The 17,147-nt window shown below is 46.8% G+C and overlaps 1 protein-coding gene across 1 annotated transcript in view; it reads left to right on the forward strand.

Moving 5' to 3' along the window:
- LOC106820817 (myosin phosphatase Rho-interacting protein-like) overlaps positions 1-17,147 on the forward strand; it is a 107,752-nt gene that overhangs the window by 53,504 nt on the left and 37,101 nt on the right. Inside the window, exon 7 of the mRNA XM_014825388.1 lies at positions 552-1,670. Within this exon, the coding sequence (XP_014680874.1) occupies positions 552-1,670 (1,119 nt within the window). The remainder of the gene's footprint in view (positions 1-551; positions 1,671-17,147) is intronic.

Consider the following 17,147-nt stretch of genomic DNA (forward strand, 5'->3'; position numbering starts at 1 on the left):
TTATTATCTCTTAAATTTATTGTGTTTGCTGTCCCTGCTAAGTTTCAGTTGGTACAATTGATAAAACTTAAAACTGTTAAACCATTAAAATGCACTTTTGTAAGTACTAATATGGTAAATCAAGTTCTAAAAGTAAGCATTCTCAATACAATACATATTCCTGAACATTTAATGAAATTATTTAGATTTAAGAAATGCATGCTATTTGACACGTTTGGTTTTGTACACAACAGATGTTGTGTGGTTTCGCAAGAAATAATCGGTATGTCACATTCCCAACCAAATTCCAGACATATTTTGAAGGCACTGCGTCTCAGTTTCCTGTATAGTAATATTCTCTACAGTGCGATTTTCTCACCACATCACTTTAAGTAAAATTGTATATATTTGCTAATCCAACGATATATTATAATACATACATAGCATGAAATTGTGTGTATTTGAATACTTCATACCTCTGTTTGCCCACAGGTGGCAGCAGCAACTGCAGCTCTGTAACGCGTAAAAAATGCCGTGTTTTCTGAATACTGTATACCGCTGCCTTCCCACAGATGGCAGTAGCAGCTGCAGCGATGGACAAGCTGCGGCAGAACCGAGAGAGCCCCAGTCGGCAGCGACATCAGTCTTCCCCATCACCAAGCGGCAGCCTCCTCGCCCTCAACATTGAGCCGGCAAAGAAGAGGTCGGCGCACACCGACAACGACTACAGCGCCTCCACCTACGAGCGCCACAACTCGTGGGACAACAACTCCAGCCAATCGCACGAGAGCAGCGAGCGCGACGACGTCGACGACCGCAGCTCGGAGGAACGCGACGAGACGCGCGGCGACGTGGCGCCATCTGGCCGCGGCGGCGGCGGCGACTCCGATGCGCCGCGCCTCACCCCGCGCATGGTCAAGAATCAGAGTCGGCGCAAGAAGTCGGACAGCATGCGCCGCAGCCGCAGCAACGTCGACGTCGGCTCGCCGGACGCCGACGACGCGGCGCCGGTGTGTCTGCGACGCAGCAGCTCCAACGAAGACCTCACCGACGTCGGCGACGGAAAGAACAACAACAACAAGGCGAAGTACGTCGCGAAGTCTCCGCGGCAGATCGGCAGCCGCATCAACGACGCGATACTGAGCGAGCTCGAGCAGGAGAGCGCGCAGTACCAGCGGCGCATCATGAACACGAACGGGCTCATCTCTCGGCAGGTGTCGTCGCCGCCGAAGATGATGAGCGCCGCTCCGTCGCCGCCGGCGCCGCCCCCGACGCTCGCCCCATCCGACCGATCGCGCCCGGTGAGTTTCGACACGTACTTGCAGCGGCGTGACGGAGGCTGGACGTCGGAGGTGCGGGCTGATAAGCGGGCGTCGGACCCGAGATCCGATCGTAAGGTGTCGGAAGTCGTGCCCGATAATCGCACGACGGAGAGCCGGTCGGACAATCGGAGCACGTCGCTCAACAAGAGCAAGATCCGAGAGAACATCGAGAACGAGAAGAACAAGACGAACATCAGCGTCATGAAGGAGAAGTCGTTGAAGGAGGAGGTGAAGAAGGAGAGCAGCCCAAAGCGCGAGAGCAGGGGGGAGGCTGGCTACAAGACAAATGCAAAGAAGGGCTTCCCAACTCAGCCGCAGAAACCTAGGGTTCGCTCACGCAGCGTATCACCGCAGAGAAGGAAAGAGAAGGTAAGAGAAAGGCATATCCGTCTATTGTAATGTGGTTCATGAACAAGCATTTCCTGTTTTACGCTCGTAGTATATCTATAAGGATTCAATAGCGTGCCAATAATCATTATGCATTTTATTCGTAACGATACTGGGGTGTGCTGCCCCCTGGTGAGCACATGTTACTGTAGGGGCGGTGTCCATGAAACTGCCAACATGACAGTTATTTTAATTAAAAAGTCAGTTATGACCTTAATTAGCTCCTAAGGCACGGGTGGGCAACCTTACCACCAATCACCACGATTGGCAAATTAGCAATGGAAGAGTGGCCAACTTAAGTGAGTTTGCCATATTTTCGCTCGCAGTAATATGTAACAAGCCTTTTTCCTGACATTGTGTGCTGGTTGCAACTTGTCATTTCCTATTCCACCCTCTGATGCCTGACTGTTGACGCAATCCCACGCAGTGTTTTGAATAAAGTTTTTAAAACACGATGTTTTGTTGTCTACTTTTCAAATTAGGAACTTAATTACTCAATTTCTGTGCAGTGTGGCGAATTTCGCTAATCATTCACCACACCTGTGGCTAAATTGGAAAAAGGCTTGTTTACCCTTGTTCTAAAGTCTAATTAAATTTAGTGACATTAAGCTATTCATAATTTTTCATTAAAATTGATGTTGGAAAACCAGTTTTATGCGAATCTTATAGGCCATGAATCCTTATCTGCTCAGCCTACTGTAATTCAATTGAACATCCATTCAGGCATAGCAGGAAAGCAGCATTTCCTGGTTAGTACAAGTAGGATGGGTTGCCGCAGCTACGCACAAACGCGTGTAATTAAAATTGATAGGCAAGAGCTTATCTGCTGTTTAAACGCAATTATACAGAAACATGCCTCCAGCAGTTCGATGCTGATTTGCGAGAACCGCTCGGCAGTCATGCATGACGCGTTCTGAGTCGGCTGCCGTGCGGCGAATGCAAATCTTTGCGAAGAAATCGCTTCAAACTTTCTTAATTAGGTTACTGTGCTAACACAACTCTCGCGCGTCCCCCGAGCTGACTTGCGTTGGCGTCCTAGCCTGACTCGAAGCGCTGCAACGTCTGTTGTGCTCGTGAAAGAGTACTATTATATATATTATATTATATATTTATATTTATTATTATATTTATTATATTATGATATATTTATATTTATATATTTATTATTATACTATTATATGTAGTAAGTGAAGGGGTGAAGGAGGGCTAGGAGGGCTCAAGCCCAGATGTGGAAAAACTGTGATCTTGGTGGGAGGATGGTTATCTTGGAGGATATAGTGATATAACATCACGAGTGTCATAATATAGACTCACAGAATATTATAATATCACCTAATATAGTAATACTATCCTATAATATTATCCTATAATATAATATTATTATATTATAAATAATATATAACATATATAATAATAATAAATAATAATAAATAATATATAATATAATTATATATAATTTAATATTATTCTATAATAATAGACATCACCTAATATAGTCTATATCCCGACATCCCTAGCGACGGCCCTGTACATTATGACAATCCTGATAACATATAAGATAATGAGTGTGTGGTGGGGACATCAGGTTGGGCTAGATGGGGGAGGGTGGAGAGGCAGCAGTCGACTGATATGGAAGAGAGGGGTGGCATCCCGGTGTGCTGTGAGGGAGGTGATGGTTGGGATCAGCGTGTGCTTTATGAAACGGACTGGGAAGGTCAGAGCAAGGTGGTAGCACCACATTGTGGGAAGGTTGTAAAATATTATATATATATATATATATATATAATATTAATTTGTTATATATATTATTACTTGTTAAAATGACAAAGAGAGTCTTCTTTGTTGTGCACGCGCATAGTACGTCACGCAAAATTACGTCATCGAAATATGAGCAGCGACGCACCCGGGGTGGTAGTCTACTTTCATAAACGCTAATAAATTCTAAATTGAAAGTGATATAATAAATTAGTGAAGACACACGCGTAACCAGCATTGGTTACCAGTGCACGTGGGTGGGCGCTGCCTGCTGCCACCTGGTGACAGATAACGGTAAGCGCATGAGCTTCCGTGTCAGTGCTGTTGCTGGCGGTTGTTTCATCGCGCATGTATTTCCGTCGGGCGCTGCACGTCGCCGCCGGCGGGCAAGGGTAACGATGCGACTCTGATTTCGGACGATCTGCGTGGTGCCCTACAAGTGCGAATAGATGCGAGATCGTTTATCACTGACGTTGCGCGCCGCCTGACTCGATCGGCTTCGAGGACGAGCCGAGCGAAAATTCACGAGCGAAGGTTGTTCGTCGCGCTCGGCATGATTCGGCTCGTTTGGCGACGTTTGCCGCTGATTTTGCGACCGCCTGCGGTGCATTGGTTTGCACAGTTTCGCACTGATCACTGATTAGTGGGATTCATGCAGTGCTGGCGCCAGCTGGTGGCAGGAACGCGTAACGCCCCCGTCTATGCACAACTGTATCGCATCGTGCGTTTATGGTAATGATGGCTTATTGACGATCTTGAAAATTTGCATTTCTGTTGAGCATGCGCAGCGTCGAGTGTGTTCGCCTACGTGTTTTTGTGTGTGTACCGAAGTATACGTATGAACTGAATGCATACGTGGTCGTCGAATTTTGTTCAACGAAGGTGCAAACAGCATCCTGATTTTATTTGGCTTCATTCTGCAATTATCTAGTCGGTGGTCTTTATAAGTTCCTTATGTATTTCTTCATTCTGAAGCTGCACTTTTTTTATTATTTGCACCGCCCCATGTCGTTTACTGTAGCTTACCTAATATGCGTAGGCAGAGACACCGACACAGTACTTATCTACCCACACCTGCGCATGTGACACGTAGTGCTACTGCCCGACACAGGTAACATCATGCCACACATAGCTCACTCGCACGGGAACGAGTAGTGAGTGACTCGCTGTTTGCTCATAAAGGGCAGCTTTGATTACCCACGAGCGACTGACTGGTGATTGATTGCGATGCAGAAAAACCTTGAGCGAAATTGTCTTGGCTGTCGGAATAGGTGTTTACGACGTATAAGTGTTTTTTCTCGCGATCCAGCTACTATTAGAAGGTCGTGGTCGTGTAATATCAGGAGCTAATAATGACAAAATTTGTCATTATTAGCTCCTGGTAATATGGATGGAGCGAGCGTTCAGTGTAAAATACAACGTACTTGCCACGTTATCATGCATTCGGTGTGGATTACGTACGCATTTTATGTTCTGCGAGTACGAAAGAAAAACGTGATCTTCGTGAATGTTTGGCAACGATTTGGAGTAGGTGTCTACAGTGCTCTGTTGCCACAGGGTCGCAATCATCTTCAAAAAGATGTCGCCTGTCATCTTCTGTTGTGGACAACGCGAGATACTCTGTCAGCCGTATTTTTTCAGGTCGAGGTGAAATGTGTCACGTCAAGGAGCAAGTGTTGATATATTTGTAGCACGGTGTGTCGGTTATTCTAGAATCAATAGACACCGCCCGGGCTCTCCCTCATCGCTGCCCTCTTGCTGCCTGTCGCAAAGCGTGTGCAATTACCCTCGCGAACGGTGATGTGCATGGGGGCTGCTATCCGCATGAAATTAGAAGCCGTCGCGTAGTTTCGCTACGTAATCGGCGCGCGTTAACGCGTGCACAGTAACCGTAGGTGTGGCAAACACGTTTTTCATCGGCGTTCATCCCGACCGTATACATATGCCCAATTCTGTGCGTGAATAACAGCGTCTGTATGGGTGGAATTCACCATTAGATGGCGCCCGTAGATAGCAGGCCTGAATAAGCATGACACAACATTTTCTCAAAGCTACCTTGAAGGTTGCAGTGCGTACGCAACATACACATTATTCGTGTTGCATGAGCGCAGATTTAAAGTCCAGACTTCACTCTGAATTTTTGCCGGCAACATGATGCAAATTCCCAGCCAAGTTGTCCGAATCCCGTTTCACACACAACGCGCTGGCCCGGTTACCATGGCTACATCACTTGGCAGCATGGGCTGCATGGCATAATTTTTCCACAAGATCAATTTCAATTTTTATGCTTTCTAGATATCTATAAGGCTTCGACCTTACGTGTGAAATGGAAATTCCTTACACTCCAATTTTCGAATAACACCACAAAAAAATGGAGAAAACGCATTTTTAAAGAGACGAAGTAGTGCAATGTTCTGTGGCGGAGGGCGACCGCTGCGTGCCACCTAAAGTGCGTACGCCGTAATCAAATGTCACCGTGGTGAGCTCAACCGACTTCAAAAGCCCCCGTGGCTGAGCCCCACAAGGAATGGTTCTCGACCAATTTATTAGTGTCAGACTAGTGATGACATAGCCTGGCTGGCTTTTACAGTGCAATAAACCAAAGGTCTAGAATAGCGATGAACTCTAGATGAGCATGTCACCAGGCCGCGTGATGCAGGCAGAGACTGCGCGCGGAAAGACAACGAGCGCGCGCCTGCGTGCGTGCGATCATCGCAGCAACCACTGATGTACGTAGGCTCCTGCTCCTGCTCCTGCTCCTGCTGCTGCTGCTGCTGCTGCTGCTGCTGCTGCTGCTGCTGCTGCTGCTGCTGCTGCTGCTACTGCTTGTTGTTTGCTGCTGCTTGGCCTGCCTGCTGTTTGCTGCTGCTGTGACCTGCCTGTTGCTGCCTCCTTGCTGCTGCTGCCTGCTGCTGCTGCTGCTGCTGCTGCTGCTGCTGCTAATGCTGGTCGGCACACCTACCCGCGCCACGGCAGTCGGTATTTCACCAAACCGCGCGTGCGAGTTGATTTAGCATCTCATGTGAATCGCTGCTGCTACTGCTGCGGCCGCGCCTGCTGTCTGATCTCACTGACGTGCGTGCGTGCGTGCGTGCGTGCGTGGCCCCCGTATACGTGCTGTGCGTGTGCGTGCGTGCGTGCGTGCGTGCGTGCGTGCGTGCGTCGCCTGCATGAGAGCATGGCGCGGCGTGGCTTCTCACTGCTGCGGGATGAGCATACGCGCGTCGAGTGTTACGTGATGGTAAGCCTCGCCCTGCCAAGGTTGCTGTCCGTGCATGCTCAAGCTTCCTCAGCGTGAATATCCATTTATGCTCAGGGCGCCGGTGTCAGAAACATCGTAAAACTTAATGCTATGTTAATGCTAAGATAAAACACTTACGACTATGGCTTAATGTACGAAGAGACGAGGAGGAGCGTGACAGAACGCAGTGGCTGGAGGTACGGCAGCCGTCTGTCGTTGAAGCCCCTTTTTGCGTTGAAGGGTTTAGGGTTAGGCATATTAGGTTTAGGGTTAGGGTTCTAGTTTCATCTAAACAACCCCTCAAATCGTACTGAATTTATTTCCCAAGGCGTTATTTCGAAAAATCTGGCCGCCACCGCGCCATCTTTGTCTCGTTAAGTAGGAAAGCGAATGGACTGCTCGTAGCCACTGCCTTGACAGAAATACAAACATCCATCAGCTATTAGGAACTTACGATAACCAGGAACTTATCACAAGCCTGCCTGACTTGGATGAGAAATCGATCACAAAATTCACAATTCATACACATTAATTGTACATTACAGTAATGTATGTATATTATGATGGCTAACCACATATAAATAATATTTGCATGATAAACGACCGCGGTTCATTGAATTTATTCTGCACCAACAAGACAAATTCTCACACTGTAACACGCAGATGATCAGCTTCCTTAGTGTAATGTGTGAGACATGATGCCTCAGCTTCCTGGTTGTAAAGGTGTAAGACATGATGCCTCAGCTTCCTAATGTAAGTGCTTGAGGACATTGATGGCTCAAGCTTCCCTAGTGTAAGGTATGATGTTCAGCTTCTAGTGTAGGTATGATGCTCAGCTTCCTAGTGTACAGGGTATGAGACATGATTGCTCAGCTTCCTAGTGTAAGTGTGAGACATGGATGCTCAGTTCCTAGTGTAAAGGGCTATGAATCATGATGCTCAGTTCCTTAGTGTAAGGTATGGCAGACATGATGCGCCTCAGCTTCCTGTGGTAAGGTGTGAGGACATGAATGCTCACGTTTTCCTAGGTAAGGGTATGAGACAATGATGCCTCAGTTCCTAGATGTAAGGTGTGAGACATGATGCAAAGCTTCTAGTGTAAGGTATGAGACATTGATTGCTCAGCTTCCTAGTGTAAGGTTATGAGAATAGATGATCAGCTTCTAGTGTAGTATGCAGACATGATGCTCAGCTTTCCTGGTTAAGGGTGTGGAGACATGATGCTCAGCTTCCTTATGTAAGGTATGAGACATGATGCTCAGCTTACCTAGTGTAAGGTTATTGAGAACATGATGCTCAGCTTCCTAGTGTAAGGTATGAGACATTGATGCACAGCTTTCCTAGTGTAAGGTATGCAGACATGATTGCCTCAGCTTCCTAGTGTAAGGTATGAGACGTCCGTAACTCCGCAGGTTTCCAGTGTTGTGGGATCTAGAGACTTACGGCGGGCGACGACAACCCCCGCAGAAACGGGTATGTGTGTTGACTGTGTCGTTGGTTATGCGGTATGGTTGTATGAGATGACCTTATTTTTGCGTTTAAAATGACCGAAACCCAGAAGAGCCGGGCTGTTCTCGATTTTCATGTGTAGGCCTTGCTTAGTGTCGGCTCTTGTTGGGCTACGTATGATCCACTGCCCAGCTGAGCTGTTCACTTACAGTACACGCGCGGATGAACTAATGATGCCATGACTAATATTTATAAAAATTATTATGCTCGGCGCCTTACTGCGTGATCATTAAAAAATGCCAATGCATCGTCCGTGGACACGGTTCTTACGATATGATGCCCCCTAATTTTCGCTGATGTTTCTCTACAGTACTGTAATGATATGTATTAGCAATCGCAATGCACTGAGGTACAGATCTTTATGGTAAGCATCATGGCTGCAGATACCCGGTCCTTAATGTATTTTAAAACATACATTATTTATTTAGCCTCATCTGACGCTTAGTCGCGAAATAGTTGAATTTAGCGCCGGAATAGATGTGCTGGTAGCGTGCATGACGATGAAGGTATGTGAGTATTATTTCGATAGGAAACTACACATTTTCCGTAAGTGTGTGGTAGATATTTAGATTGCTGTCTACCTGTGTACTTGCAATTGCTTAGGTATAGAGTACTACCTAATACGCACGATCGTGTTCAGGTGTCCACTTCTCATCAGCCCCAACATCTCAATCATCCAACGCCATCGGTCTTTTCAGTGAGGTCCTAAGTTATCCTGTTTCAATATTTATATATATATATATATAATATTATAATATATATATATATATATATAAAGACCGCCTCATGCCTAAGGCACACAATATCAATTGCCACTGAACAGTATTGATCGACGAAAGAACGATTAATTTTAATGTCTTTGCTTCCGGCGTTTAATGGACGTTTAGCTCACAAGCTTAATGGCGTCGGTAGGATTGCAGCTATCTGCGATGTTTGTACTTTTGAAATCTCACAAGTGCGACTGCGACGTTCGCCTTGCGTCTTGACGACGAACGCCCTCCGAACGTTTGGCTGATGTCCGTTTGGTCGCGGAGTCTTCAGCGGGTACTGGTTCAGTCGTAGGGTGAAAGTTTGTCATGTTGAAGCATGGTGGCTGCGTCCTTCACAGCGTCCTTGGAATGCCAGCAGGAAGACCTAGAACAGCTGCAGCCGTTGCTGCCCGCAGTGTTCCGTGATTGACGGGCGGCGTTTGCGTGGCTTGATGCGCGACCGCCTATATCTTTCTTGGTGTTTTAATTTTAAAATGAGCCGCGTGTAGATAAGCCGCCCAATTACGTGTTTGCTCCAGTTTTTGTGGGCGGTAGCGCCGCGATCCAGGCAAAACAAGGTGGCGCGTTAGGTCCGACGCTTCTTGTCAGCGCTGCATTGTGCTTCAGTCAGCAGCCTATGTACGCTAAGGAAGTGGGAGCGGACAGCTAGAATCATTTTACACATGCACGACGCACGCACACGCACACGCACGTATCGCACGCACGCACACACACACCACGCGCACGCACGCACGCACGCACCAGTGTTGTAGGTTCTCGGAACGGTCCTTGCTCTCGAGACGGCTCGCAGACCGTTTTCCTTGGTCTCGGTTCCCGCGTCTCGGCCTCGGCAGTGCAATGACTCGGACCTCGGACTCGGACTCGCAGCCCTCCGGACTCGAGGACTCGGCGGTCGAAGACCGGCTCGAGGCCACTACATACATAGTAGTCATAGATGCTGTTTGTCGGCGCTTTAAATTCGGCGGGGCCGGAGTTCGCGCGGCATTCATTCTATTCAACACTGGGGCATATTAATGTACACAGCTGTGCGCGGTTAATCAATCGCTCTACTGCGGCTGAGAAGCTAACATTGAATTATTAAGGCAGAAAGGTGTAAAATGATGTCATTACCTGATGTTTGATGCGTATAGTTAGGTACTACTATATGCACCTTAACCACTTCGAAGGCGTAGTACCGCGGGCGGCTACTGAGGGGCGGGTAGTATACTAAGTACTAGCACCTCCATTGTCAACAGACGCTTGTTGATCTGCGTGGTAAAATCATTATGGATCCGTTGTACCTGACCACGTCTTCGTATGACTCGTTCTCTAGGCACGTCGTGTTTTCGGCCGTGGATCTATACACTTTGCGGAATGTCTACGATGCACAGGTTTGCGCTTTTTTCCCAGATCAATCTCAACTAAGCCAAGTCGGATATACCTCCACTAATGCTACATTTCTACATAACCATGAGCAAATGTCTCGTAGCGGGGGGCGTAGGTACGGACAGTAAACATTGGCATAATGGCCACAATTTTATTTTTATTTTTCCCAACACGTATTTTCCTTTTAAGGTTCGACCACAAATATGCTGGTCCCAAAAGTTCGACTTATTTGCAAGTTTTTATTTGGTAGCTTTCTATTTTATGCAAACAAGTGACAGATCCAGCGGGACCCAGGAAATACCACCCATTTTTTGAACAAAACACATACAAGGAGTGAGATGGCCTTTCGGTCGTGCCCCCCCCTTTTTTTATTCAAAAACTGACTCGGGATCCGGTTCGGACTCCAGCTGGACTCTGGGTGGGGTGGACTCCGGACTCGGGGGACTCGCGCGGACTCGACTCGGACTCGACTCGGGACTCGGAACTCCGATTCGGAGTGGGCTGACGGGATTTTATCAGGGCAGAACACCAGACACCAGATGAGCCCTGTCCACTGGGCACTGTTTAGATTAGTTACTTGTTCCAAAAATTTACTTGCAATCTTATGCAGCTGTTAATGTCTATTTTGTTCAGTGCATATCATATTACCAGCGAGTGGTATAATTAATAACTATAGAGATCTATTAGTTAATATTTATATAAATATATATAATATACTTTAGTGATATTTTATATAGGGAGAGAGTATATTCATATCGGATATTATCACCTCCTGTATTACAGTTAATACAATATTTAGAAATCGCTAAATGAAATTCACACAAGTTGGCGCGTACTCGGGACTTCCGGACTCGGTCGGGGCCGGCCCCGGACCCGACCTACACACACTGCACAGCACACAGCGTTTATATAAATTTCTTGACGGCCGGCGCACCGTGCCCAGACGCAACCACGCTCCCATTGGTGTGTTCATATCCCGATTTGGCCAGCTTTTTCACTCAATTCCGCAAGGAAACAAGGAATTTTGCTGTCGTGCCTTCTGATTGCCCCTGCAGACGCACACGGTGACGGCCCGTCCCAACTGGCTATTTTGCCACGGCAAGGTTCACCTACAGACCACAATTTTTAAGTAAAAATAAGATAATGTATCAATACAATTTTATTGCAATCCCATAATGACACACCTCTCACTTCAATCTACACAACAACACCAACGGGCTAAACAACACTCCGCACGCTCAACGGCACAACAGGCAAACACAACACAAGACACGCCCCGCCCTAACCGTTGGGCGGCCGCGCGAATGCTGAACTCTCTGCACGCTCACTGTTGCGTAACTCCCACATACATAATCCCACAATGTCATCTTTATACGCACCCGCACACACACACACCACATCACAGCGCACAACCGCCTCGCACTACACCACGTTGCCACGAGGGACACACACACGCACACGACGCAACACACACGCTGCCAACACTGATCTGTTTATCACGCAGAGCGGACCTGCTAGCATTCTTTGCTGCTGAGTAAACCGTGAACGATATTGCATAGTCTCTCAGGACAAAAACTAAAATGATTTAATATTCTGCGCATACAGGGCTCCATATAGTTGGTCTTAGATCCGTTTTAATTCGATTTTTACTTACTATGTGCACGGCTATAAGCTATTGGTGTTTATAAGCTGAGTTTGGAATTTATATAGAATAAGTACAGTGTCAAAAGACGCCCTTTGTCTAACCTAGTTAACAGCTAATCCATCTATTTACCTTCAGGTAGGCCAGGGGTATAGCACGTTTTCTTGAGGGTTGACGCGCCGTCTACGTGTTGAGAGTAGTGCTCAATAATGAAAACGATAAGGTCACCTAATTTCTCACTCTTTTATCGGTCACGCTGTCGCGTGTTATCGTCCAATTGCATCTATCTCGCTTCCTCAAGACTAGCAAGCATTTCACTTGGATCATGCTTTCATCCGATATTGGAATATATAATCTTCTGTCGTCTGTGTCTAGTGTGTGGCATATCTCTCTCTGGTGTGCAGTTTATCGTATCTGCGGTGCTCGTGCGTGTGTGATCCATTCTTCAGCATAATGCTGAACCACTGCCTTTTGGCGTTTGTAGCCATGGCTCGAATCTTTTGTAGCAGATATATGCTATTATATGTATGTGCGTGTGGGCTGTAGCCGGTGAATATAGTGTGATTTCTATATTCAATGGCATCATATTTGTGGAAACCTTTCAGTATTATCTCGCAAGCTCATCTTTCTCTAGAAATCGTTGCTCGATAATTTGCCCTGAACGGCGCCTTAGTAGCAGACGCTTTACCGATAAGCAGACGGGGGAGTTGAAAACGCAGTAAGTGCTCTGGCGCAGTTGTTTTTACTGATCGCGTCTCAGCGGTGGCCGTACTTTCAATTCTCGATGCACACACGGGACCCACGACACGACACTGCGCAAGTCTCTTCACCGGATAAGATAGCGCGCGAATCGTTCGTTATTCATAGCTGGCCAAGTCGCAACAACAAGCACGAAGCCATATAGTGTTGCAAATCTCGATTGCGAGCGACTGCGAGCTGTGTGGTTGTGATATGACTAATGCTATAAGTATAAGGACTAATGCACATCGAAGTCCGAGCTTATATAGGCCGACCCCGACCTCGATAGACCATGGGCCCGCTTTCAGAAACAAAACAATGAACCCTTTCTCATAGACCGTTGACAGAAACATCGTAAAGTTAAGAATTTCTCTCATACGCAGCGTATAGAGGTCCTATCAGTGGAAAAAGTACGAGCTAAGACTAATGTTGCGATTAACTTTGTTTCTTACAACGGACCCCAACCATGCAAGAAACTCTTTAAAGTGATTACGTCACCGTATAAATATTAAAAAAAGAGTAATTCTGTTCACTTTTTATGGTTAAATTTCTGCATTATACATCTTATTTTACTATATTGTTCGATGTGAACATACACTCGTGACTCATACATAGCCCATAGCAAGCAATTATAATTCGGAGCCAGGAACACAATATCAAATCGTCCAGGTTTTTTGGATTTTTAACTAGTTGAGAAACAATCTTATCAGGTAAGAATTTGACGATACGTTTAGTCCCGTTAGTTCTTACTTTTAATGGCAACAACAATTTTACAAATTTTACCATAGAAAATTCGTGACGTATAGTCAATTTAAGTTTGTCCTTTCCGTTATCCTTGAACATCCCGCCCTTCCATTAGCTGCGTTTAAAATAAATGCGAGATTATACCTTTTACGTACGGCTCTTTCCTTGTTAGGCTAAACTACCTGGCTTTACCCAAGCTAGGTCACACCCCATAGCTAGCTATAGCCCAAGCTATGGCAATCAAGCAATAAGATTTCTCTGCGGCCGTCTCAGCTAAGCTGTGCCGTCGATCAACAGGACTTCTTGCCAAGGGACGCTATCCAGACTGCACCATGTAGCGTCGTCATCGTAGGCGACTAGGCGTAGCCTCGCAGTTTAATATCCATTCTGTGTAATGCCTGTTTCGGGCTTGGTCGGATAGGTGTTTACGAGTTAAGTGTTTTCTTCTCGCGTCCAGCCTACATTAGAAAGGCGTGGTTCTGTTAATATCAGGAGATAATAATGACAAAATTTGTCATTATTAGTCCTGGTAATATGGATGGAGCGACGCGTTCAGTGTAAATACAACGTACTTCGCCACGTTTCATCATTGCATTCGGTGCAGATTACGTACAGGCAATTTTTAATGTTCTGCGAGTACGAAAGAAAACGTTGATCTTCGTGAATGTTTGATCGCAACGATTTGGAGTAGGTGTCTAACAGCTTTGCTCTGTTGCCACAGGCGTCGCAATCATCTTCAAAAAGATGTCGCCTGTCATCTTCTGTTGTGCCGACAACGCGAGATACTTCTGTCAGCGCGTTTTTTTTCATGGTCGAGGTGAAATGATGTCACCGTCAAGGAGCAAGTTGTGCATATATTTGTAGCACGTGTGTCGGTCTATTCTAGAATCAATAGACACCGCCGGGCTCTCCCTCATCGCTGTTCCTCTTGCTGCTGTTCGCAAAGCGTGTGCAATACCCTCGCGAACGCGTGATTGTGCATGGGCTTCGCTGCTATCCCATGAAATTTTAGAAGCCGTCGCGTAGTTCTCGCTACCTAAATCGGCGCGCGTTAACGCGCTGCCACAGTAACCGTAGGTGTGGCCAAACACGTTTTTCATCGGCGTTCATCCCGACCCGATTGACATACTGCCCAATTCTCGGTTGCTGTGTCAATAACAGCGCTCTGTATGGGTGGAATTCACCATTAGATGGAACGCCCGTAGATAGCAGGGCCTGAATAAGCATGACACAACATTTTTCTCAAAGCTACCTGAAGGTTGCAGTTGCGTACGCAACATACCATTATTTCATGTGATGAGCGCAATTTATCAGTCCAGACTTCACTCTGAATTTTTGCCGGACAACATGATGCCAAATTACCAGCCAAGTTGCTCCGAAATCCCGTTTCACACACAAAAAACGGCGTGCACGGCTTACCATGGCTTACATCCACTTGCGCGATGGCATAATTCTTTTCCACAAGATCAATTTCAATTTTTATGCTTTCAGAGTATCTATAAGGCTTCGGACCTTACGTCGTTGAATGGAAATTCCTTACACTCAATTTTCGAACTTCGCCACAAAAAAACATGGAGAAAACGCCTTTTTACAATCAGACGACAGTAAGTTGCAATGTCCTGTGGCGGAGGGCGACCGCCCGCGTTGCCACCTAAAGTGCGTACCGCCGTAATCAAATGTCACCGTTGATGTGAGCTCAACACTTCAAAAAGGCGGTCCCGCGGCTCGAGCCCCACAGCGAATGGTTTTTCCGACCAATTTATAGTGTCAGATAGCGATGACACAGCCTGGCTGGTTTTTACAGTGCAATAAACAAAGGTCTAGAATAAGCGATGAACTCCTAGCATGAGCATTGTCATCAGGCGCGCTGATGCAGCCAGAGATCTGCGCGTCGGAAAAGACAACGGATGCGCGCTCCTTCCGTGCGTGCGATCATCGCAGCAACCAACTGATGTTACGTAGCTCCTGGTCCTGTCCTGCCTTCCTGCCGCTGCCTGCTGCTTGTGCTGTTGCTGCTGCTGCTGTTTGCTGCTGCTGCTACTGCTTGTTGTTTGCTGCTGCTTGGCCTGCCTGCTGTTTGCTGCTGCTGTGACCTGCCTGTTGCTGCCTCCTTGCTGCTGCTGCCTGCTGCTGCTGCTGCTCGCTCCTAGCTGCTGCTGCTAATGCTGGTGTCGAGCACACCTACCCCCGCACGGCAGTCGGTATTTCACCAAACCGCTGCGTGCGAGTTGATTTAGCATCTCATGTGAATCGCTGCTGCTACTGCTGCGGCCGCGCCTGCTGTCTGATCTCACTGACGTGCGTGCGTGCGTGCGTGCGTGCGTGGCCCCCGTATACGTGCTGTGCGTGTGCGTGCGTGCGTGCGTGCGTGCGTGCGTGCGTGCCGTCGCCTGCATTCGAGAGCATGGCGACGGCGTGGCTTCTCACTGCTGACGGATGAGCATACGCGCGTCGAGTGTTACGTGATGGTAAGCCTCGCCCTGCCAAGGTTGCTGTCCGTGCATGCTCAAGCTTCCTCAGCGTGAATATCCATTTATGCTCAGGGCGCCGGTGTCAGAAACATCGTAAAACTTAATGCTATGTTAATGCTAAGATAAAACACTTACGACTATGGCTTAATGTACGAAGAGACGAGGAGGAGCGTGACAGAACGCAGTGGCTGGAGGTACGGCAGCCGTCTGTCGTTGAAGCCCCTTTTTGCGTTGAAGGGTTTAGGGTTAGGCATATTAGGTTTAGGGTTAGGGTTCTAGTTTCATCTAAACAACCCCTCAAATCGTACTGAATTTATTTCCCAAGGCGTTATTTCGAAAAATCTGGCCGCCACCGCGCCATCTTTGTCTCGTTAAGTAGGAAAGCGAATGGACTGCTCGTAGCCACTGCCTTGACAGAAATACAAACATCCATCAGCTATTAGGAACTTACGATAACCAGGAACTTATCACAAGCCTGCCTGACTTGGATGAGAAATCGATCACAAAATTCACAATTCATACACATTAATTGTACATTACAGTAATGTATGTATATTATGATGGCTAACCACATATAAATAATATTTGCATGATAAACGACCGCGGTTCATTGAATTTATTCTGCACCAACAAGACAAATTCTCACACTGTAACACGCAGATGATCAGCTTCCTTAGTGTAATGTGTGAGACATGATGCCTCAGCTTCCTGGTTGTAAAGGTGTAAGACATGATGCCTCAGCTTCCTAATGTAAGTGCTTGAGGACATTGATGGCTCAAGCTTCCCTAGTGTAAGGTATGATGTTCAGCTTCTAGTGTAGGTATGATGCTCAGCTTCCTAGTGTACAGGGTATGAGACATGATTGCTCAGCTTCCTAGTGTAAGTGTGAGACATGGATGCTCAGTTCCTAGTGTAAAGGGCTATGAATCATGATGCTCAGTTCCTTAGTGTAAGGTATGGCAGACATGATGCGCCTCAGCTTCCTGTGGTAAGGTGTGAGGACATGAATGCTCACGTTTTCCTAGGTAAGGGTATGAGACAATGATGCCTCAGTTCCTAGATGTAAGGTGTGAGACATGATGCAAAGCTTCTAGTGTAAGGTATGAGACATTGATTGCTCAGCTTCCTAGTGTAAGGTTATGAGAATAGATGATCAGCTTCTAGTGTAGTATGCAGACATGATGCTCAGCTTTCCTGGTTAAGGGTGTGGAGACATGATGCTCA

Source organism: Priapulus caudatus, unplaced genomic scaffold (assembly GCF_000485595.1).
Source record: "Priapulus caudatus unplaced genomic scaffold, Priapulus_caudatus-5.0.1 Scaffold49, whole genome shotgun sequence".
Classification (NCBI taxonomy): domain Eukaryota; kingdom Metazoa; phylum Priapulida; class Priapulimorpha; order Priapulimorphida; family Priapulidae; genus Priapulus; species Priapulus caudatus.